General features: G+C 37.8%; 1 protein-coding gene across 3 annotated transcripts in view; it reads left to right on the top strand.

Annotated features, from left to right (window-relative positions):
• The window catches only part of LOC149088343 (2-oxoadipate dehydrogenase complex component E1), an 846788-nt gene that overhangs the window by 536983 nt on the left and 284378 nt on the right, over nucleotides 1-25427 (top strand). For all 3 annotated transcript variants that reach the window (XM_089247246.1, XM_089247241.1, XM_089247249.1), the window contains one exon: nucleotides 14444-14545. In XM_089247246.1, coding sequence (XP_089103372.1) covers nucleotides 14444-14545 — 102 coding nt within the window. The remainder of the gene's footprint in view (nucleotides 1-14443; nucleotides 14546-25427) is intronic.

The following is a 25427-nucleotide window of genomic DNA, read 5'->3' on the forward strand; positions in this document are numbered from 1 at the left end:
TTTTTGTATTGTCTTGCCGCCCCCACCAATTCGGAAATCGATAATTTTATAATTGTGTTCACCTAAAAATTGCCACCTGGGGCAGTTGCTCCCGCCCTCTTGTTCCAGCACTGGTGTGACGTCAGTGGTCTACATCATTCCTTGGAACATCACATACCACGTTGAATGTCGGCGCGATCTCTGTTATTTTCTAATGGCATCCATAGTTGTTTAAAACAATAAATGAAAGAAATAATTTCAGTATCGATGATATTATTCTAAAATTAATGAAAGATTTCCATAATTATTTATGATTATTTCAGAATAAATGAAAGATAATTCCAGAAGCAATAAAAGAATTCAGCATCAATAAAAGAATTCAGCATCAATAAAAGAATTTCAGCATTAGCGAAAGAAAGAATTTCAGCATTAGCGAAAGAAAGAATTTCAGTATTAGCGAAAGAAAGAATTTCAGTATTAGCGAAAGAAAGAATTTCAGCATTAGCGAAAGAAACAAATCCAGAATTGATGAAAGCAATTCCAGAAGTAATGAAAGAAATAATTCTAGAATTAATAATGCTCCCTCCAGTAATAAAAGCTTAATGCTGAAATCCTGTATGAAAAGTTAAAAGCATTGCTATTTGGTGAAAATCTGGCTTCATCTTCAAATTTATTGCTTAAAAAAACTTCCTGCTGTGAATGATTCCATCAAGCCTGAAAGTGACATTGTTGAAAACAAAAAAACATTTCATTGGAGGTCATTCATTGAAAAATGAAGTTGTGAATGCAGAAATTATATGGACACTACAATGTATAAAAAACCATCATTCGTACAAATCAATATAAACAACCTGGGGTGAGCTGCAGATAATATGCAGGGGCCTATAAATCATTCTGAGAAATGTATTAGAGCATGAATTATTATAAATACTCAGTGTGTTTTTAGTTTATAATTCTTGAATTATCAGCAAGAAATTAGAGTAATTTCTACTTTTTATTTGTTTGTAGTGGAAACATTTTCCATGGGAGAAATTTGTCATAAGGCTCAGTGATTTCTTAATGATTCACACAGTCGGTTTTTTTTCTATGATAAAAAAATGCACCTTGTTTGTCTGAAAATTTTTGTTTTTTAATATTTCAATGTTGATGTGAAAATTTGAAGATGCATAAGTATGCAATGAATTCACTGTATGATACACATGATATTGTTTTTAAGCTTAGACTGGAGTTAACGTCTTTATTGAACACACGGGATGAATACACAACACATACTACTAATACTGTGAAAATAGAACAAACATGAAGAACAATGTGGCACCATCTGCCGAGGACTTCACAAACTCAAAACATTTAACATAATTTTTTTTTCACACTTTCCCCTGTTAATTGTTTGATTTGTATCTTTTAAGTCCCATTTGACAACATAATGAAGTCAAGACTATTGACTTCATTAGGGGTTTATTCATGATATCTGCCACCTGTTCTTCTGTTGACACTTGTTCAACATCAAGTTTTCCTTGGAGCACTTTCTCACAGATGAAGAAGTGTTTCAGTTCAATATGTTTAGTATGCATATGGTATTCAGGATTATGTGATAACTTTATAGCTGCCCTGTTGTCCACTTGAAGGATGGGAATGTTCTTTAAGTTCACAATATCTGAGAAGTCTCTGGAGCCAAATTACTTCCTTGGCTGCTTCTGATGCTGCAACAACTTCAAAACTTTAAAAAGAAATACGATAAACATGTTGGGGTAAATCGAGAAGCTATCCATACTTAGAATAAAACAACCATTAGTATTCTTTATGGGCATTGTATAATAGTTTATCATGTGTAAATATTGTTTACAGTTTTTGTTAATTGTATTTTTAATTGGGTTATAATTTATTTTTGAAATATATGACATCCATATTTTTATGGGCATCTTTTTCTCAGCCACCTCATTGGGCATTTTGCCTGTTGTGGCATTGTATTTGTATTCAGCTTCAGTTGTTGATATGGCAACAATTGCTTGTCTTTGGCTTCGCCAAGAGATAGCTCCTCCAGCATATATCACATATCCAGATGTTGACCGACCAGTTTTTGTACATCCACCAAAATCTGAATCACTAATACTGAAGCATGCCTTTTGTGTTAGTTGCATGATAAGTGATTCCATAGCGAACTGTGCCAGCGACGTAGCAAAACATTCTCTTTACTCTTACTATATTTTCTGCAGATGGATTTTCCAGTGATCGAGACAGATAGCCTACACTGTAGGTTAAATCTGGTCTAGTTCCTACCAATAGATACATCAAAGCACCTACAGCTTGTCTGTATGGAAAGACAGCTCTGGTATCTTCAGTCCTTTGCACTTCTGAATTCTTGAACATAGGAGTTGTAACAGGTTTGCATTTATCAAAACCAAAACGCTGAAGGATTTTTCTAGCATATCCTTTCTGACTAACTGTTATTGACTTGTCACCATGGCGTTCAATTTCTAGTCGTAGAAAACATGAGACTTCACAAATGGAGACCTTGAATTTTGCTTTTAGTTCCTTGATGAACGCTTCAGAGTCCTGTTGATCAGATGCAGCAATTAACCCATCGTCTACGTATAATACTTTCAATAATTTTCTACCTTTCTTCTCATGAATGTATAAGCATGGATCTGCTTTGCTTGGTTGAAAACAGAGTTCTTCTAAAAATTATCCAAACCACTTATTCCAACAACGTGGAAATTGTTTTAAGCCATGGAGGCTACGTTTGAGTCTGCACACTTTTCCTGTGTCATCATTAAAACCTTCCGATTGCGTCATGTAGATTATCTCCTCCAATTCTCCGTAAAGGAATGCTGTTGATACGTCAAACTGTGTTAAATGTATTTCTTCAGCTGCAATGCTTAACACTGCTTGTATAGTGCCTAATTTTTCTACTGGACGGTATGTCTCACTATAGTCAATGTCTTGGTGTTGAGTGAATCCTTTTACAATGAGTCTAGCTTTATATTTGTTGATACTTCCATCTGGGTTTGTTTTTAATTTGAAAATCCATTTGCAGATAATCGCCCTGTCTCCAGGTGGTAGGTTAGTCAGTTCCCATGTCTGGTTTTCTTTAAGAGAACTCCTGTCACTGCCCATAGCCTTCTTCCAATTTATGCTGCACTTGCTGTTGATTGCTTCTTCATATGTTTGGGGATTATCTTCATCACTCAGGAATGACTCTGTTTCCATGATGTCATGCTCAAAACATCTACGCTTATGCGGAAGGGAACGGTTTCTTGATTGCCTGTCTGATGAGTCATTTTCTGATTTATCATCATCAGTTTCAGCATCACTCAAAATGCTTTCTTTTTTGTGACTTTCGTTTTCTTGTTCAGGATCTTCAATCTCAACTTCATGCTTTTCACTCTGGTCTTAATTTCGTTCCTCTTCTGGTCTATCGGATAATGGTAATTTGTCATGCCTGTCGCAATTGCTTCACCTTTCTTGAAAGATTAAATCTCTTGACAGAATTACACGATGATCTTCCTTGACCCAGATCCTGTAGCATTAATCCCCATCATATCCCACCAGGTAGCCTTTTGTACAGTACTGTGGGGCGGCTCACAACAGATCATAAAAAATTCGAAAGATTAAAATTTGTTTTTTTGAAGATTCCTCAAAATTGATACGTATATTATTGTTAATCTAGTAGTCCCCCAATAGTATTTCACTTAATCTTGTTCACCCCTCAGAGTGTGTATTATGTTACATATGTGTGGCAACGTTCTTTTTGTTTACCTTTTGTAGTTTGTATCCTCTTTGTCTTTCCTTATGAAGGTACTACCATTTTTCCTGTCTAAACAAAAGGTTTGAAGTTACTTTAGGTTATGGGGACCAGTGCTCGCTTAATGCAAGTTAGTGAGTCTGAATAAATATATTAAAATGGAAACCACTAGAGTTTCAAGTTGTATACAGCCACTATTCAAAGAAAACTATGACACCTGGAAGGTTCAGGCACAAGCTTTACTTATTAAAAGTAAACTGTGGGATTATGTGAATGGGAAAATCACAGAACCAGCTGAAGATGAGGAGAGGCAAAAATGGCTTGACAAAGATCTAGAGGCAAGATCTGATTTGTTGCTTATCATCAGAACTGAAACAAGTAAAAAATTGTGTTACATCCAAAGGTGTATGGGATACACTAAAAGGTATCTATCAAAGTTCTGGTCCTGCAAGAAAAGCAACTTTGTTAAAAAAATTGATATTATTAAAGATGCAAGAGAAAGCTGGTGCAAGAGAGCATCTCAATGCATTTATGGACACTGTAGACAAATTGATAGATATGGATGTTACAATCCATGATGACCTGCTGTGTGTAATGATGTTATACAGTCTTCCAGAATCATTCGAGAACTTTCGGATTGCAATAGAGTGCAGAGATGAATTGCCACGACCAGAAGACCTGAAAATAAAGATAATTGAGGAAAGTGAAGCAAGGAGCTCGTATTCCAAGGCTGAAAGGCAACCTGAAGATGCATTTTATGGAAAAGGGAAACCACACCACAGGTTTCGGCATACAAAAGCATTATCAAGTGAAAAAGAAACACGATTTCAATGCCACAAGTGCCAAAAGCCTGGACATTTTGCTCGGGACTGCTGGTCAAAGAATGTGAAAAAAGATAACTCTTCCTTCAAAGCAGAAGAGAAGTGTCTGTCATCACTTGTAGACAAACCACAAGCCAAATCATCCTGGTGTTTGGATAGTGGAAGCACATCTCACATGTGTTGTGATGACTCCAGTTTCAAAAATCTCATCGAGGACCATGATACTGGAATGATAAATCTAGCGGTTGTAGGTCAAAACACTAAATTCCAAGGAAATGGAACTATAAAACTGAAATCCAACAGAGACTCTACAGTTACATTGAAGAATATGCTGTATATTCCTGAACTGATGACAAATTTATTTATTTATTTATTTATCATTACTTATTATCACTGAATATGGAGGAACTGTCATTTTCAAAAGGAATGAAGCTCTTGCTAAAAACCGAAAAGGAGAAATAGCTTTGATTGTACCCAAGAAAAATGGTCTGTACACATACGATGCTAGCAATCGACCAGAAAATTCAAGGTATACAGCAGAATCCAAGATCATGACCTGGCACAAGAAACTAGGTCATATCAATGAAGTCGACCTGAAATCTGCACAAAAAAACAATGCAGTTCAAGGAATGTATTTTAATCTGAATGAAAAACTGAATGACTGTGAAGCGTGCATTCAAGGAAAGAGGACAAAAGTCCCATTTGAGAGAAGAAGAGATCCAAAAGAACTGGACTTGTTAGATATTGTGCATTCAGATGTTTGTGGGCCGATGCGAGTAACATCTCCTGGCGGATCAAAATACTTCGTAACTTTTATTGATGAAAGTTCCAGATATTGTAAAGTGTACTTCCTGAAACACAAAAATGAAGTGCTGAAATTCTTCAAAGAATATAAAAATGAAGTTGAAAATCACACTGGCAAAAAGATCAAACATTTGCAGAGTGACAATGGAGTTGGAGAATACTGTATTACTGGATTCAGTGATTTCCTAAAAGCATGTGGAATAAAGAAAAGATTATCTGCACCATATACGCCAGAACAAAATGGTCTAGCTGAGAGGAAAAACAGAACTCTTCTAGATAAAGCAAGATGCATGCTAATTGAATCTAAAGCTCCACCTTCACTTTGGGCTGAAGCCATCAATACTTTATTTCACATTTAAAAAATGATACTTTTGAAATTGTTCAAAAGCAAAATTCGATGAACATTATTGGATGTAAGATGGTTCTGAAGAAAAAGTACAAGTGTAATGGAGATCTTGAGAGAAGAAAAGCTCGCTTAGTTGCAAAAGGTTATGACCAACGCCCAGAACTCGATTACAATGAAACATATGCTCCTGTAGCGAAGTTAAGTTCAATTAGGCTATAACTGGCATTAGCTGTGAAGAAGATTTGGATTTGCATCAACTAGATGTTTCTACAGCATTTCTAAATGGAGAAATTGATGAGGACATTTTCATGGAAAAACCAGAGATGCTTGAAAAACTTGTCTTTGAAATAATGCTGGAACACAGCTCAGACACTGATCAAACAGTCTTCATGAAAGCCAGAAAGATGCTTTCTGATCTGAGGAATGATGAAACACAAAGTCTGTCATTTGAAAAAGGCATTATATGGACTGAAATAAGCAAGTCATCAATGGTTCACAAAACTTGACAAAAAACTCAAGGAACATGGGTTTCAATCACTAAATGCTGATCCATGTCTATACTCTTCATTGAAAGGGGGAGAGAAAACTATTGTTGCAATATATGTGGATGATCTCATTATAGCCACAAATAAGGTCCAACAATTTGAAAAATTGAAAATTGAACTTATGAAATCCTTCGAAATGCATGACTTAGGTGAACTCCAGTACTGTCTTCGAATCAAATTCAAACATAAAGATGGAAAAATAATAATGTCTCAACAAAAGTACAAGTTCATAATATGTCTCGTTGCCCCATTATCGATCCAATATGATGTTGAACTATCTGCTACATATGGATTTCTTCAGAGACAGACATCAACGCTATATTTGCTGCAGCTTTATGCACTGGTGTATCACTTGCTTTATTCACCTGTATCTCACTAGCTTTATTCTTTGGTGGTCTTCCATCAGCGATCCGCAGCCTGCATTCTTTTACCCAGTGTCCTTTGCGTTTGCAGTAGTTGCATATTCCTCTTTTCCAAGGTTTTGGCTTGTTTTTACCATCATGTTTCCGACTTTCTGCTATTAATGCCTCCTGTACACATTTACTGCTATCTTCTGCCTTGGTGAAATTTCTCTCAAACATGCACAATTGTACTGACAGCTCTTTGAATGACTTCTTGTCATCCTTAGCCAATACCATCCAACTCGATTTGAAGGTTTCAAATTTACTTGGCAAAATGTGCAAAGATATGCAGACTAGCATCAGGCCTGGTAATCTGGTTTCACTTACTTCAAGGCCATTATTCAGTTCATTCCAGAGAGTCCTTAGCTTTGCTATGTCTGTGGAAACATCATCTCCTGGAACCCAACCAAATGCAAAGAATCTGGTGCATATCTTGAATAACTGATCCCAGGTAGGCCAGAATGAAGTCAGAAATGTTTGGTGTTGCTCAAAGTATATGTGAGTCATTTCTCTGTACAGGCCATAATATTTGCTTATATTTTTGTCTGACCATACATCCCTTTTTGAAGTAGAGTGTCCTGTTTTTTTCCGAATCTATTTGATTGTAGCGATGACCCGTTTTTCAACCTACTTTTGTAGTAGTGGTAAGATTTTTACTACAGCAAAATGTAACAAATCTATGCAGAAGTGGGTATAAGGGTCCCGTGTCTGCCCCAAGACCAGTGCTGTCTATGTATGGGCCCACCTGGGCACCTCAAGAGAATGCGGGCTTCACATAAATGAGAACCAGTTAAAATTTTTGAGAATTCGCTAGGTTAGATCTCGAAAAAATCACTTAGCCCTGGGGCCCATGATGCTCTAAAGACGGCCCTGCCCAAGACAATCAAAAATTAAAATTATTTTCTTGAATAAAATATTGTAAATATTAATTTAATTATTGTAAATAAATTAAAATATTGAAAGAAAATACATTTTTTTACGTGCTACATTTTTCATTTTCTGTTAATTTAAAATGTTTTTTGAAGGTAATGAATTCAAAATGTCTCTGGGACAGATGCCCTGTGCCCCCCTCATAATATTTACATAACACTTTCAAATTCTATTATAAACCAATAAAGTGATAGAAAATGGGTTTAATCATCAATCAATGATGGTTTAGATTATAAATTTTTTAAAACCATGCTAATGCATATTATGAAATCGAATAGTTCTATTGTATGTATTTTACAGTTTTTAATCAATGATTAGATTAGATTTTTTGTTGATGAATTTAGTTGAATTCACGTTTCAAGTTCTCCGATAATTTAAATTGACAACCATCGCCACACAGTAACGTTGCTGGTCATATAAGTATAATGTTTCAGAATATTGGGGAAGCTTACATTTTGAAAACATAGTACAAATACATAATGCAGGGGTTCTCGAACTGTGTGCCGTGGCACTCTGCAAAGGTTTTCCGAAGAGACTGTTAAACTGCTCTGGGGAGCCACGGATAAGCGTTGATTAGGAAAAAAGGTGCAGCGGGTGGAAAAGGTTTGAGAACCCCTGACATAATATATAAGTGTATGAGGCCCCACACATTCTCCAACACTGCCTCCAACACACAAGATCTTTGACGGACCACCAGGCTAAGTGATTTTTCTGAGGCCCTATTAGGCAAATTATCGAAAGTTTCAACCAGACCTAATTTTTGTGAGGCTCCTCTTTTCTTGGATCCTTGAGCTGTGCCTGGTTGGGCCCATTCTTTTTGATGGCACTCCCGCCCTTACCTAAGGGGCCTGGTGCGTCTCAATAGTTTCGGACACGAAAAATATTTGCTTGATTTTACATATTTGGGAAGGAATCTGCATCCATTATTTCAAAATATACAAGAATGCTCTGAAATATCCATACAAAAAATGTTAAATACACAATTCAATAGATTAATACAAAAACTGGCAAAAATTCAGCACTGAAGTTAATTTTAAACTAATGAGAGAAAATAAAATCCTGAAACTGATGAAAATTTTTTCCTTAATGAATTAAAAATAATTGAAAGAAATAATTCCTGCACCAATAAAAATTCAGAATTTACGGGGAAAAATTTCAGAATTGTTGAAAGAAATAATTCCAGAACTGATAAAACTTCAGAATTAATGCAAGTGATTTCAAAATTTAGGAAAGCTTCCAATAGTCTACCGTGAGTGTGGGGGGGGGGGGGTCCACAAAGCATGGTGCCCAGTGTGACCGCACTTGTCGCACATTCCTGTTCATAATATATTTATAGATGATTTTCCCACAATGACCAATGGATTACTGGGATTGTATGCTGATGATGTCGTACCAATAAAGATACTATAATCGTCCTTAGGGATATGCAAAATGAAATATACAAGATTAAAAACTGGAATATTTTCAATAGAGCCAAGCTAAATCCGGACAAGTGTGAAATTATCTGGCTCACTACAAAGAAAGAACCTATTAACACATCATTAACGATAATGAATCATAATATTATGCCATCTCGAGAAATAAGATATCTGGGAATAACATTTGATAACAGACTCAATTTCAGAAATCATACAGTGAATATAATTAAATCTGCAACCATAACACTGAATCAGATCATGAAACTTTATTATCCAAGATCAGCTTAAAAAACAAACTTATGATCTATACGCAAGATTGGACCAGCACTTCTTTATACAGCTACTGCATGGTTATATGCCACCAAGGGAAATAAGTACCAATTGCAAATATTTCAAAATAAGACACTCTGAAAAATCACTGGAGCTCCAAAATTTCTCAAATCATCAGATCTCCATAAAGAATTGGGTATTTAGTCAGTTTTCAAGTTTGTCAAGAGGACTTCAAGCAATTTTTACAATTAACTTGAAAATTCAAATTTGTCACATCTCTGCAAAATAGCGAGGTATAATGAATATGAGAGACTGATTCACCTCAGACCAAAGAATATATTGATGAATCAATATAGGAAAGAGTTCTGAAAATTACTAAAAAAGACAAGTATTTCAGAGAATTCTTTGTATATATTATATATATTAATTAAAAAATTAGAGAGCGCTACCTTGTATATGGCCTTTTGAATTTCTGGAATATTGATACAAAATATGCACTTTGTTATAAGTTATGTAAGTAATATCAAATTATTGCAGTTAATGATAAGGATTGAATTTCATGCAATGCGAGAGATGTATATATTTTGTGGTATAATATATTTTTAATGGTAAGAAATTAATTATTATGGTATTTTATGTCTTGTTTTATTTTCATATATAGAGAACATATATGTGCTTTTTTAGTGGTAAGAAATTTAATTACTATAATCTTCTATGTTTATTTTATTTTCATATATAGAGAACATATGTGTATTTTTTAGAATAACTTATCAGAGATTTCATAATGGAAAATAAGGATTGAAATTTTGATTGAAAACATATTGTCTCAAAAAAAAACCATGATTGTTTTAGACTGAAACTTTAATGATGATTGACCGATCCTGCGTAATGGCTGTAAGGCACAGTGGGGGGGGGGGGGAGATTGAGACTCTGAGGGCTACATATCTGGGGGAAAAAAGGGTGGGGGACAAATTGATAAGATAAAATAAGGTACTAATTAAATTTTTCATGTTAGTAATGAAAACCCATGATGGAGATGTAGATCTATAATTTAATTATTAATTGATCTGGCGCTCTGTATCACTTGTTCACGGTCACGGTCCTGACAGCACACAGCTCTCACTTTCACAGCGGAAATCACTTTTCCTCATTTCTCTTTGGCAGCCTCAACCGTTTTTTCCACTGAGGGCAAAGCAAGAATCGGGGGTGCTGCGGTGCTGAGACTAGGGGGGTGCAGGCAGGTCTGGTGTGCCGGACTACAGGGGGTTCAAATTTCACTTTTTAACCTCTCCTTCAACATTATGAAGGGGCGCCAAAATGTGTGCTTGCCCCGGGTGACCAAACATCTAGTTGCTGCCCTACAGACTAAGGTGAAGAGATGCTTGGCTAGTCAGTGAATATCTGTTGTTTAAATTTTGTTGGCTGGGCTATGCCCTCACATCCCGCAGGCTGGAATTTTTGGCGGCCCCAAACAGAGGCGGATTTACGTATGGGCTTATCAGGCGCGCACTCTGGACCCCGTAAAACCCAAACGTAACACTTTTTTCTAATTTAAGGGGTCCAGTATTTACTTTTATGTCTGGGGCCTCAACAGACTTTAATCAATCCGCATCAGCCCCCTAAGCAAAACTTTCCTGTAGTGAATTTAAAGCTTTAAAAACCCCCAAAAACTATGGTAATTGTCCCAGACCCCCGAGCTGTTCCCGTGTCAGCCCAACCCTTGTGGGGTCAAATGCCAAACTTGTCACGCCCAATTTTTGTATGGTCATCTGCACAACAATTTTATCGAATTTAAGTTAAGAGTTGAACTTGAAAATTATTGACAACATTCCCAGTTTAAATGACAGCGGATGGTTTTTCTACAGTTAATTATGCAAAAGAAAGCAAAAAAAAAAAAAATTTTATTTAAAGCAAACTTACGTGGGGGTTGAAGTCTAGTCTTCATCAATTTGTCACTATGAAATCTGTTGAACTTTGCAAAAAACAGATCTTAAGCTTTTTTTTTCTGTTCACATAGGAACGTTTCATTATTCCAATAGAGCAAATTTGTGATTACTACTATCTGACATAAATAGTTCAATCTTACACGAACGGCAAGGATTGGTTCGATTCTCTACATGCAGCTGGTCATCAGACAGCCATTTTGAGCGGAAAAAAAAAATTCCCACCATAAGAAGTCCAGCCGCAATTAGGGGGAGCAGACGGGTTCGTGCCCCGGGCGATAAACCCGAGGGGGCGCAAATTTCATTTTGAAATCTCGCCTTCAACATTACAAGGAGGCATCAAAATGCGCTCTTGCCGCTGGTGACCAAGCATCTAGTTGCGGCTTTGAGTCCGGGTAACTTGAGTAATCTGGAACTATGCCACTTTGATCTGTAAATGTGACGTGAGCCACTTGAATGACCCGAAACTGTGCCGCAGGTTCTCTTGAACGATCTGGAAGTGTGTCGCTTAGTTAATTTTTACAAAATTAGGTTTCAAATTGTGGGCCACAACAGATGGGTAATGGGTATGCATGTGCTACATTTCTATGGCACCCCTAGACAGGTTTCTTTTTCTTTCTTCGAAACGCACAAGGGGAAAAATGGATCACGATCATTAATTGGACTTTACAAGTAATGGTGGGAATTTGATTAATTTGTTTTTAGTTTTACTATATACATTGTTTTTGATCCCACATTCTGGGGAAATGAAAGATTTTTAAGTTCTTTATAGAGAGAACTCGAGTTTCTTAAAATATCAATAGATAATACTATAATTAAAATATATAAGGCGTGAATCTCAATGGCACAACATTTTTAAATGCTATAATAATTTGAGAATTCTGTTTTTTTTCCTTGCTATTTTATTATTTTTCCTACTTTTTTTTTCATATTTTCACTTCTAGGCCTGAGCAAGCGAAAAACAAAAAAATTAGTACATATGTTTATCCCATACACATTCCACAATTTCCAAATATTTTTAATACAATACAAATTTTTAATACATACGAGTAAAATAAAATAGCAAGCAAAATGAAGTATTACATATGTGCATACATTCCAGAATTTACAAATACAACGTCACAACAGGCAAAATGCCGAACGAGGTGGCTGAGAAAAAGATGCCCATAAAAATATGGATGTCATATATTTCAAAAATACAGCAACCCAATTTAAAATGCAATTAACAAAAATTATAAACAATATATACACATGATAAAATATTATACAATGCCCATAAAGAATACTTATAGTTGTCTTGATCTAAGTATGGATAGCTTCTAGATTTACCCCAACATGTTTATCGTATTTCTTTTTAAACATGTCAATTGTGTTACAATGTACTACCTCCGAGTTATTCTATTTATTAACAACCCTATTAGAGAAAAATTCCCTTCGACACCATAACCTTGCATTATCCCTCACCAATCGATACTGGTGTCCCCTTGTAAAAGCAGTCGATTGGTGGTGTACTAAAAGTTCATGGTTCATCCTATCCATCCCATTGAAAATTTTGAACACTTCGATCATATCTCCTCGGCACCTGCATTCATCCAACGTAAACATTCAAAAAATGAAGTCTCTCTTCATAGCTCAAGCCCCGTGTGCCAATAAGGGGTGCAGAGAAGAGCTACGCGACATGCGTAGCCCTTCTTCAACCAAGTCTATGTCCCCCTGTAGGTATGGTCTTCAAAACCTTACAGCATACTCAAAGTGTCAGAATCATTTCATTCCCTTTGCCATCTGTTCCTAAGCCAATCTTTTAATATTTTTTGGTAGAGGATTTTGGTAATATAAAGTCTGTTAGCAATCAAATCTTAGTCACATCCTCAGCTGCTGTGTCAGGAGGCACTTCCACTACTAGGAAAAAAGTTTCCCCTCAAGATTAACACCTGCAAAACGTAAGTTTTGTTCCTCCATTTTCTCTCAAACACGCTGTTATCATGGGGCTTTCAAACTGTAAGACACCTCTTGGCAGTGCCAATTAATTACATTCAAATTGGAAATTAGCTTTCTTCTTGAATCACTTCCTGAATTTTTTTTCAAATATCAACAGAAAAATTACAAAGTTCATTCAGTTCCTTGTGTTTATTTCAATTTTCCTTTGCATTTACCTTTCATTCAATACATTTTGCTTGGAGAGAATTCTGGTAGATATGTTTCTATTTATGCTATGGGGGGGATATAGTCATTTAGAGCAGTGTTTCTTAACCTTTTTTTGCCCGTGGGCCCCTTTGAACCATATTTTTTTCTCGTGGCTCCCCTGTCTTACCCCCAGAGTTTTTAACTCTCATCTATAAGCAAGGCACTTTATATGTATTGAAATGATTTTTTTCAGTGAATTCATACTGAATGAAAATTTTGAAAAGAATATTAGCCTCCAGACCAGTAGCTTAGAATTTATTGATCTCCCTGCTAGTTCGAGTTCTATCAGGACCGTCTCAATATCATGGGGCTCCCCACCTTAGGCAAAGTGATGCTATGGTAGTCCCATTCTTTAGCTGGAAATAAACAGCCTACATATATTCTATTTATTTTCAAAATTAATTGTACTATACAAAATATCATAAGGTGGGCTCACTTATGGGCGTGATGCCCCTCACAAGAGTGGGACTGACAGAGCTACAGCCCGGGGCCTAATATGGTTTTAATTTTTTTTTTTTTCATACAATAAATTTCATATAGGGAAGGGGGTCTGAAAAAATTTAGCAGGGGACTTGAGAAAAACCCCATCCTAAGGAACTTGTTGCAAAATGTAGGCGGTGAAGCCTGGGTGGGTCCATGCCCTAAAGAAAGCCCTGGTTTTATGGGTGGTTTGGTTGGATTCTCTCTCTCACTGTAAGTGTTAGTCACTAATATAAAAACTATTTCTTCACGCCTTAATTTTTTCTTCTCAGCTCTCTAAACCACCTGTCATGGCCCTTTCTCCATTTTCTTCCGTGGCCCCCTTGAAGTATCCCAGTACCACAAGGGGACCATATGGCCCCCGGTTGAAAACCACTGATTTAGAGTATTTTTTGATTCCCCCTTCACTATAATACCAGTGAATCATTGGTCTTTTCTTTTTGATCATTAAGTAGTTTACTTTGAGTTTTTTTTTTGTAAGAAGCTGTGAGAAATGTATGCATATTGCTACACAATTTGATACTCATAATTCTATGACATCAAACATATTTAAATTTCTATTTATTTCTGTTACCAGAAAGAGTGTGTCATTACATCAGATGAAAGACAAAATTTGGTGAAGGAGCTTACTGCACTTTTTGATGAAAGTATGAAACTGTCTGAATCGAAGAACTTTCAGGTAAATTTAGCATACCAAGTTTATAATATTGCTTTAAGGAATGTCTGGAAGAGGATTACAGTACTACTGTTTTTAAATTTTCTTCAATTCATGTGATACACATTTGCAAAGGGACACCCCTATTTAAACAACAAAAAGTGTGATTCCATGGGTGTCCTTATTGAGAGATTTTGCTGTGTACATATTTGAATTGTATATACACACAAAAAGTGAATGGAAACACTCCATTTAAATTAATCTTCCATTACAGTCTTTTCTTTCAAAAAATGTGTAAAAGTGTAAAGAAAGTCTCATTGAAAGAGGAAAGAGCCAAAAACCACACAACATACCTTTTTTCACCTGAATATATTTTATTAAGGAAAAACTCAGTAAACGTACAGGTAACTGTATAGTGATGTCATCTAGTGCGAAAATGCAGAATTTACACATTTTTGATATTCCCACTTGAGATTTGAATAAATAAACCATAAAAATTAAAAATTAATTGTAATAACCATAGAAATCAAAATCACTTGATTAAATTGAAATTTAAAAAAAGGAACACTATAGCAAAATAACATAATAAGATGCAATAATGAAATAAAGTAGTTGCTCACAAAAGTAAAATAAATGCAATCATAAAAGTAACACATTTCAAGCCCATTGCGTGAGCATGCATTTCATAATTTGATCTGTGAACAGTAGGACTGTATAATATTGAAAATTTTAGATCATGGTTCATTGTCAAAGCTACATAACGATATGGTGATACATCAATATGGGGCTCCCACTCAAAAAATTATGAAAAGGGGGGAAGGGACCCTAACACAATTATAATCATGGCGTTATGGGGGGGGGGGGTGGCAGATTTAAAAAAATTAATTAATTTTATTTATAACACACACTATTTCACAGTATCCTATAAGATTGACTCAAACCAAAGCAAAATGACAGGAATGACTTGGTAACAAAAACAGTTTTGGGCCAAGACAGTGTACTAACAACTACAGATAATTTTCTTTTCTATCTCCTCACAATATGCCTCTGTGTGTGTATATATATATATATATATATATATATATATATATATATATATATATATATATATATTTTTTTTTTTTTTTTTTTTTTTTTTTTTTTGAGGAGTTTATCAAAGTCCAGTCTGTTAACTCCACCTTAGTGGAGTGCCTTTAGCACCTGAATGGTGCAGTGGTAAGATGCTTGTGTCCCCTTATGAAGGTAACCATCGTGGTCCATGAGTTTGAATCCAGATATAGAACCTTAGATACAAGTTGTTTACCTACAGATCCTGGGGCGGCCACCAATAGATGACTCCTTCATTTTCCACCCAACTCCACCGGTTGGAAATTTCCGTATGGAGATATATGACTGGAGTTGTTGTGCAGTAAAGTAGTCTGTCAACTCTCATCCATGATGCACAGCAAATTATGAAGATATGTAAGTTTTTAAGAAGGATGTTTTTTGAGAATCACTTCCAAAAGCCCAGTGTAAAATTTTTAAATTTCAAGATCCAATGTGAATAATTCAACCTGAACCAGATGGTGTTACTGTGCTGTCCATTTTTTTAAAGGCATTTGTTTGCATTTTTAATGCCAGCATCATCATTTTTGAAAAATGAAACATTTTCATTTGACACTATCAACTAAGATATTTTCAAGGGAACAGTTATTTTCCGGATATTATGCTGAGGTGAGCTCGGAAAGAAAAGTCATCACGTCTCCGCCGGGACTCGAACCCAGGCCTCTTGCATACCGGGCAAGTATGCAAGAGGCCTGGGTTCGAGTCCTGGCGGAGACGTGATGACTTTTCTTTCCGAGCTCACCTAAGCATAATATCCGGAAAATAACTGTTCCCTTGATATCTCTGGCTGAGAAAGAAGCCATCTATATCTCTCTAAGATATTTTCCCCCACAGTTTTTCCAGATCCATTATAAGGTGTTTAAATCTATCTGGTACATTTCCTAAAATTATCCTAGCTACCAATCATTAGCATTGGGTCCAGTTGACTTTAACTGTTGATGAGCTGAAATTTTTTTATCTGACATATTTCTATATTCAACATTACGAGTGTTAACCAATTGTTTAATGATAGAAACTTTCAAGTAACACACCAAGACAATATACAAGCTGGGTTTCTGGAAGGCTGGCATCTTTCCTCTTTGTGCAACCAAAGTCATAGAATGCCTGCTATCTTATTCTTATAATAATGCCACATGCCCAGATAGAAGTGCTGTTTCATACTCTTCTATAAAACATATTGAAATTACGAGGAAACAAGCAGTAGGCCAAGACATCCTCAAAGAGAAGAAAAAAGAAGCTTGATGTTGAGCCAGATAAAAATATTTCAGCAGAAGAGATTGAAAAACCTAACTTGCCATATACTTTACAAGTTACAATTTACTCAAAAAAAGCAACAAAAAACATAAGATGAAGATTGGCTTGGCTTCTGATACTTCACTGAACTTGTTAAGCACTGATGACAGGGCCGTCTTAAGAGCATCGTGGGCCCCCGAGCCAAGTGATTTTTCTGAGGCCCTACAAGGCAAATTCTCGAAAATTTCAACCAGATCTCATTTTTGTGAGGCCCCTGGGCCGTGCCCGGGTGAGCTGACAAAGCCCCATCTTGGGGGGCCCGGGACTAAATCCTTATAATTTCCTTTTTTTCCATACTAATTAACTGTAGAAGAGGGTGGGGGTGGAAAATCTGGCTTGGGTCCCGCGAAAGGTTCCAGCCTTGGGGCCCTGACGGAGAATGCAGAAGCTGTGGGGAGAAGGCTGAAATAAGCAGGAGGCGCAAAAAATAAGTCTTGCACGGGTACAGATTTTGTCTCAATTTTGGTTGTATTAACCAAAGTCTACGCCGCATCCCTGCTTGAATGACCCCAAATCACTAAATTCTCTGTAGGCCCAGGGCCATCTTAAGAGTATCTTGGACCCCCGAGCCAACTGATTTTTCTGAGGCAAATTCTCGAAAATTTCAACCAGATCTCATTTTTGTGAGGCCCCCAGGCCGTGCCCGGGTGAGCCCATCCCTTAAGACGGCACTGACTGATAAGGCCTTTTAAGGACCCAATAAACCATGAAATTCTGAGTAATGGTTATATGCCTGCAAATGACAAATTTGTAATTGTAAATTATATTAGGATGAGTCCGTGGATCAATTACAATATATGGTTTTATTACAGAAACACACATTACTACAAACTACACAACACACACAAGGACGGTTACAAGAGGAATGAGAACAAACAGTACACTGATCAGAGTATAACAACATACGTTATAGGTGCTGCCATCTATCAGACATTATTTACACCAACATATTTCACCGTTGTTATTTACACTAACAAATTATGCAGAATACTGGCTTGGGCAAGTTGTGATAGTGGAGGCCGATGAAGCTCATGTAAAATGCTGGACATGATCACATCTTGACCTACAGAAGTGGCCAGAAAATGAAGACCATCTTTTTTATCCTAAAAAGGATATTAAACAATCAATATAAGAACTAAACCAACAAAGCCCCACAAGGGGAACTCTTCCATGTGCCTGAGCTTGAAGACATGGGGCTAAACAAATACAATACATGGTATTGTAAACAAAAAAATGGTTCATTTTTGTTTTAATAATTTATGAATGTTCATCAATTTAAAAAAAAAAAAATTCTAAATGTTTTTTTTTTTTTTTTGTTAGAACAAGTGGTTACATTAAAATAAGTAAATATGCAAGTTGTACTGAGAAATTGAATTTTCTGGATGTTATGCCAAAACTAACATTAGGAAAGAAAAGTGATTTGTCTCCTCCTAAGACTAAGGCCTTGGAAAATGGGAAAAACAGTGTCGTTCATATTGATTTCCAGAAGGCATTTGATCATGTCCAGCATGTAAACTCATGAAGCGTTTACATGAGATTTGGATTAGGGGCAACTTGTTGAATTGGATATAATTGTGGTTGAGTTGCAACTGGGTATGGTGAGCGGGGAATCTGCTGATTGGATAGGTGTCAAAAGTTGAATCCCTCAAGGAAGTTTCCTTGGTCCCATACTTTTTTTTCACTTTTTATCGATAAACTCTACCAGGGTATAGATAGGATTTTTTGTGACTTCACAATTATCTGTGAAACTAATGAAGGTAATTGGGAATCAAAGTGATAGGGAGTTGCTACAGACTAACTTAAACAGGATTACAGCATGGGCTAATGAATGGAGCATGAAGTTCAAACAACCCACGTTTTACTTAGGAGTTAAATGGTATCACTTGTTAGAATATGTTGTATTATCACTTTATTTAAATAAAGAAAAACATCACAAATACACAGAGCACATACTTGTCAGTTCCTCTTCCCATCTGGACGGCTTTGACTGCCCAATTATTTTGCCGGTGGTGATGATTATTACACATCACTCTTTTTTTTTTTCATAGGTCGAGCCTATTAGGGGGGATGAACAATCCTCCCACTTCTAGTGACAATAAGGTGCCCTGACAGCTGAGTTGTCACTCGAATTCGCTGGAGTAGCTGCAGGACAGTGTTCTAATGAAGGAAAGTCCAATTCTTCTTTCTCTGGGTGGAAATTTGGTGATGGGATTAGATGTCTCCTAAAAAAAAAATTTCTTCTATAGATGTTATTTCCCAACTTAATCAGATCAGATCTTGGGAATGAAGTCTTTTTTAGTACTACACCAGTAGCTCTTCTGTCAGTTATCCATACTTCTCCTTCCTGTAATTTCTTGAGATATCTCACCCCATGTCTTTGGTTGTAGTTTTGGCACTGTCTTTCAACTCTCCTTTCTTCCTTGACCTTGATGGTTTTTCTATCCACTGGTTGTGGTTGCAGTTGACCTTTAGCTATTGGCAAAGTTGTTTTAATCCTTCTACCCATCAATAACTCTGCTGGACTGAATCCGTTTTCTAGGGAAGTTGCTCGATATGCCATCAAAGCAATGCATGGGTCTTCAGACTTCTTAATCAGAATTTTAACTGTTTTAACTGCTGACTCAACCAGTCCATTACTTTGAGGAAGTTTTGGGCTACTAGAAATGTGCAGACCTTGCAGCGCTCCTATTTTTCCTACTTTTTAGAAATGTCATCCTATTTTCCTACTTTCGTCGCAATCGTCCTTTTTTACCGCAATTCTCTTTTACTATTCCTATTTTATCCCTCTTTCCCTTTTGTTTACAACCAAAATATCATTATGAAAATTCTGAGAAACCACAAAATGTTACTGCTTTCCCTCCCTTTTTGACGTGTTTTATTCGCATCACAACTCGCTACTAAAAAAGAAGAAATAAAAAAAATTTCAGTTCCATTGGAGTGGGGACAACAACAAGCGTATCTTTTCACCGCCACGCTGTAGTCAAAGTGCTAAAAATTGCCCCCCTCGGGAGAATCTCCGGATTTCTGGATTTCAAAAGTTGACACGTCTGTATGACCCTGATGTCAGCTATTGTATCAGCTTTATGCTCCAGTTTGAAGGGAAGGGAAATAGAACAACACGAAAATAAAAAGAAGATTGCTGAAACATGTGGCGCACACACGACGCTCAACTCCTCCAGAAGCAGTCCGCCAATCGCGCCCACCGTAAAGCGCTGTCGTTAGCCGTATTGCGCTCTATAGAAAAACAGTCGTACTGCTTTTCTTATTGGTGAATGGATGGCATGTTACGCTGCGTGATTCACATTGTGCGCAGCACAGAAAATCTGCTTCTAGGAAAACCCAGCTTTAAGCCGGGTTTTCCTAGGAGTAGAATTTCTGCGCCGTGTGCAGCATTAAAATGCTGATTGGGTAAAAACCTGAAATTCAGGTTTTTTCCCACCAATCAGCGTTTTCACGCTGCGTGCGGTGTAGAAACCTGCTCCTAGGAAAACCTGGCTTTAGGTGACAGAGCCCGAGCGACGTCTGGTTTTACAGGAAGGGGGGGGGGGAAACAGAACCCACTTTTTTTACCCTTCAGAAAATAACTTTTGGGTATCTTTATGTTAGGAGTTATTCAAGTATTACATCAGTATCGATGGCGGATTTCCGACTTGCTTACTTTTGATGATGGGGGGGGGGGGGTTCGGATGATGCTTACATCATCAACCACCTTTTATAAAAATATGAAATATTCTTAATGGCAGGGACGCCGGAACATATCTGCTCGTGTTGCTAAAGCAATACCAATCATACCAATCACCATTTGAACATAGCTCAAACATTGCGCTCAAAGCGCATTTTTTTTTAATTAAAATTTTTGAAGGCATATCCATGCGACCCTTTCCTTCTGAGGAGTTGCATTGCTGCAGCTCTTTTTGTTTGCAAGTTATTTCAGGTCCAAGGGACTTTCTCATACACCCTATATGTACATTAAGCATGAGAATAAAATGAGCATTATAGAATCTCAATTCCACAACAGTAGTCACAGCAATAGACTTGAGACAGTACCTTTAATCGCTGATTTCAGACGGATCTCAACCCTTTGAGTGGCATTGACAAGATACCTCGCTTTCTTATTTTAGCATTGGCATTTTGTAAAGTTAATCCCTCTCTTAGTGGAACACTAAGCGGTTCCAATACCAGCGGTTCTCAACCTTTTTGACTAGCGGACCCTCTTTAGTAAAAAAATTCTTTGGCGGAGCCTTGTAGGCCATTTTTAATTATCCATGAAAATTACTGATTTATTTTTACTATTTAAAAATATTAAACATTAAAATCATTAAAACTTAAAAATCATTTACGAGGGGAAAGATGAAAACCCCTCCCAGAACAAAAGCTTGCATCCTCATTTGTAAATTATAAGAATTTGGAGGATCCCTCTTCCACTTATCGCACTGAAAATCCTTCATTTTGTTACAAGGCCTAAAGGAAGGGAAAGATGTCTCTGATCCTCCCCTCCCACCTCGAAACTAGTATTTTTAATTGTATTTTTTTTTATTTTCGTATTTTTAAGTATCAGTCTTCATGAGACCCAAACAACACAGCAGGGGTGGGAAATGTTTTTCCATACTCTCCGTTCCTTTTCCCCGATAATATCCTACTGCTTCCGGGCTCTGTTATCAACTAGATGACAATAATGCCATGAGAAAACTCTGTATCCCACCTTCCTTGGAGACAGAAAAAACATCTGTGCTGCAGTGACCAAGCTGCATAACTTCAAAGGGGCTTCTTTTTTTCCTCGGAACCAAATATTTGTATAGGGAGAGGAAAAAAATCGTTTTGCAGACCCATTCAACACATGCGTTCAATTCACAATATTTAAGCTGTCTGTCTGTTTTTACTCAGCGAAAAAGGAGCCACTGATAGCATGCAATTAGTGTGCGGCTAAAATTCCCTGGCTGTTTTCTTGAATAGATATACAGTATACCTATACCACACACACACACACGTGAGGGAGAAAAAATCGTTTCTGCTGTACAGCAATACAGATTCCTATGCTGGACTCAAGGCCACAACTAGATGCTTTGTCACCCGGGGCAAGCGCGCATTTTGACGCCTCCTTGTAATGTTGAAGGTGAGGTTTCAGAATGAAATTTGCTCCTCCTCCAGGTCTAGCACGCAGGGTACGAAACCCGTCTGTCCCCCCCCCCTCTAGTTGCTGCCCTGGCTGGACTTCCTACGGTGTGTAATTTTTTTTTCCCGCTCAGTGTCTGTCGGATGACCAGCTGCATGTAGAGAATCGAACCATTCCCCTCCGTTCGTGTAAGATTGAACTATTTATATCAGATAGTGGTCATCACAAATTTGCTCTATTGGGATAATGAAACGCTCCTACATGAGCAAAAAAAATGCTCAAGATTTGTTTTTTTTCAAAGTTCAAAGGATTTCATAGTGACATATTGATGAACTAGATTCTACCCCACGTAAGTTTGCTTTTATCTAAATGATATATATATTTTTTTGCTTTCTTTTGTGTAATTAACTGTAGAAAAACCATCTGCTGATTTTGCCAATAACTTTAAAGTTCACCTCTTAAATTCCGTAAAATTGTTGTGCAGATGTCGACGCCCGATTTCCCTATGGTCAAGTTCGGCATTTGACCCCACAAGGGTAAAGCCAACATGAAAACAGCCTCGTGGCCTGGGACAAGTACCATAATTTTTTGGGGTGTTTTTCAAGCTGTAAATTCACTACAGAAGAACCCGTGAAAAGTTTAGCTTGAGGGGGGGGGCAGATGCAGGTTAAAGTCAGTTGAGGCCCCGGAAGCAAAAGTAAATACTGGACCCCTTAAATTAGAAAAAAGTGTAACGTTTGGGTTTTACGTGGCCCAGGGTGTGCGCCTGGTGTTCCCCAGGCCCGTCATATTTGTGGGGGGGGGGGCAGGTCCCCCCTGGCTTTTGAAAGTACACTACAAATGCAAATGGTGTATATATATATATATATATATATATATACAAATATATATATGCGTATTTTTAGTACATGCTCTTTGCCCCCCGCCCTAGAAAAAGTTGAAATGACGGCCCTGGGGTGCGCCAGCCCCATCCACCTCTGCTTTGGGCTGATAAAAATTCCAGCCAACAAAATTTAAACAACAGATATTCACTGACAAACAGTTGAGACTGTCAAAGAGAAATGAGGAAAAGTGATTTCCGCTGTGAAAGTGAGAGCTGCTCTCTGGAATGTGAGACAGGAGCGGTTGCACTGGGCACCTTGCTTTGTGGTCCCCCGCACTCACGGTAAACTATTTGAAGCTTTCATGAATTCTGAAATTACTTCTTGCATTAATTCTGAAGTTTCATAGATTCTGAAAAATTTTCCCGCCCCGTAAATTCTGAATTGGTGCAGGAATTATTTCTTTCAATTATTTTTGATTCATCAACTCCAAAATTTTTATCAGTTTCAGGATTTTACTTTCTTTCATTAGTTTAAAATTGCTTTCAGTGATGAATTTTCGTCAGTTTTTGTATTAATCTATTGAATTGTGTATTTAACATTTTCTGTATGGATATTTCACAGCATTTTTGTGTATTTTGAAATAATGGATGCTGATTCCTCAGGGGCGTAGCCAGAAATTTCGTCCGGGGGGGGGGGGAAACGAAAGTGATAGAATAATAGATTTGGCCGTCTTTTTCACTTTTTCTCGGTCATTTCGGGAGGGGACCAGACCCCAAAGTCTTCCCCTCACTGCGCCCTTGCTGTTCCTACCCCCAAATACACTGCTGGCCACCCAAATTGCAACACCAAGGAAGACAAGAGATATCGCAACAATATTTATTTTGTAGATAACATGTTGACCAAGCATCAAATGATTAAATTTATAGACTTCTGTGAAGTGTGGTTCCTGCCAAAATCAGTAGCCAGAGTAGCCACCATTGTTGGAGATCACCGCTGCCACACGCCTCAGCATTGATTCAAAGAGACTTTGGATGTGTTCTTGGGGTACAGCAGACCAAGCAGCTTCCACGCGTTGCCAAAGTTGATCTGGTGTGGCAGCTGGAGATGTAATCTGGGTCAATCGTTGAGCAACCATGGACCACATGTTTTCTATCGGCGAAAGATCCGGAGAGCGATCTGGCCAGGGAAGCAATTCAATCTGGCGATTGACGAAGAACCTTTGGACAATGCATGCCACGTGTGGTCGCGCATTATCCTGTTGAAATATGGCTGTGGGCAAGCCCTGAAGGTAAGGAAGGACAACTGGCTCCAACACCTCGGAGATGTAGCGCTGGCTTTTTAAAGTACCGGCAATGCGTACTAGAGGAGTGCAAGAGTGATATCCAATACAGCCCCATACCATAATACCCGGTGCAGGACCAGTGTGGCGGTGCATAACGCAGCTGTTCAGCATCCTCTCTCCACGGTGTCTCCAGACTCGAATCCGACCATCGTGGTGTTGCAGACAGAAGTGTGATTCGTCAGTAAAGACAATTTCATTCCATTGTGCCGTCCACATCCTTCTTTCATCGCACCATTGGCGGTGGAGACGTCTGTGGTTCTGCGTCAAGGGTAGACGAAGCAATGGACGTCTTGCGGACAGACCACTCTGCTGTAAATGGCGTCGAATGGTACGCGCAGACACTGGATGATGCGGTACAGACTGAATGTGCTGTGCTATGGTTCGTGATGTGGCTGAGCGATCTGTCACTGCCATACGCACAATACGCCTGTCATCACGTGAAGTGGTGCACTGAGGTGGATGCGATCGAACATGTCTGTCCGTCGTACCTCCTGCATCCAACGATCACATATCCGCATTACAGTTGTTTGGTTTCGTCCAACACAACTACCGATTTCCCTGAAAGATAATCCACAATCTCGGTAGGCCACTATACTTCCTCTGTCGAACTCGGACACTTGATCAAAAGATGATCGCTGTTTTCTACGAGGCATCATTGATCGTTTTTTTGAAAAAACCACAAGAAAAACACAATTGCTGTACTTCAAATCGTCGAAATCTCCAAGCCTTAAATAGCGCTTTGAAGTGGCGCCACAGGCGCGCGTGATGTGCGTCTGCGCTGAAATTCTAATCATTTGCATATCTCACCTCCGCTAATGCATGTTGTGAATTTCATATTATTTGCATGCTTCCTTCAGGGTGTTGCATTTACGGTGGCCAGCAGTGTATATAGAATCGGGCAAAATTTTTTCGTGTCTGAAACTATTGAGATGCACCGGGCCCCTTAGATAAGGGATCATTCAAGTATAATATCAGCATCAATGGGGGGGGGGGGGGTCCCGATTTGCTGATTTTTGATGACAAGGGGGAAGGGGGGGGGGTATGGATGATGCTTAAGTCATCAACCACCCTATATGAAAATGTGAAATATTTTTAATGGCATCTTACTCGGTCCGTCAAAAACGAAAAAAATCTTTGGGTATATTGTGGGCGCATGAACTAACATTCTCCCTAATGATAAATTCCTTATAGAGCCTCTTCAGCGATCTCTAAATGTTTCACGGATTCCTC

Source organism: Pholcus phalangioides, unplaced genomic scaffold, assembly GCF_987345545.1.
Source record: "Pholcus phalangioides strain wild (caught in Gottingen) unplaced genomic scaffold, Ppha-v1.0 ptg000003l_1, whole genome shotgun sequence".
NCBI lineage: Eukaryota > Metazoa > Arthropoda > Arachnida > Araneae > Pholcidae > Pholcus > Pholcus phalangioides.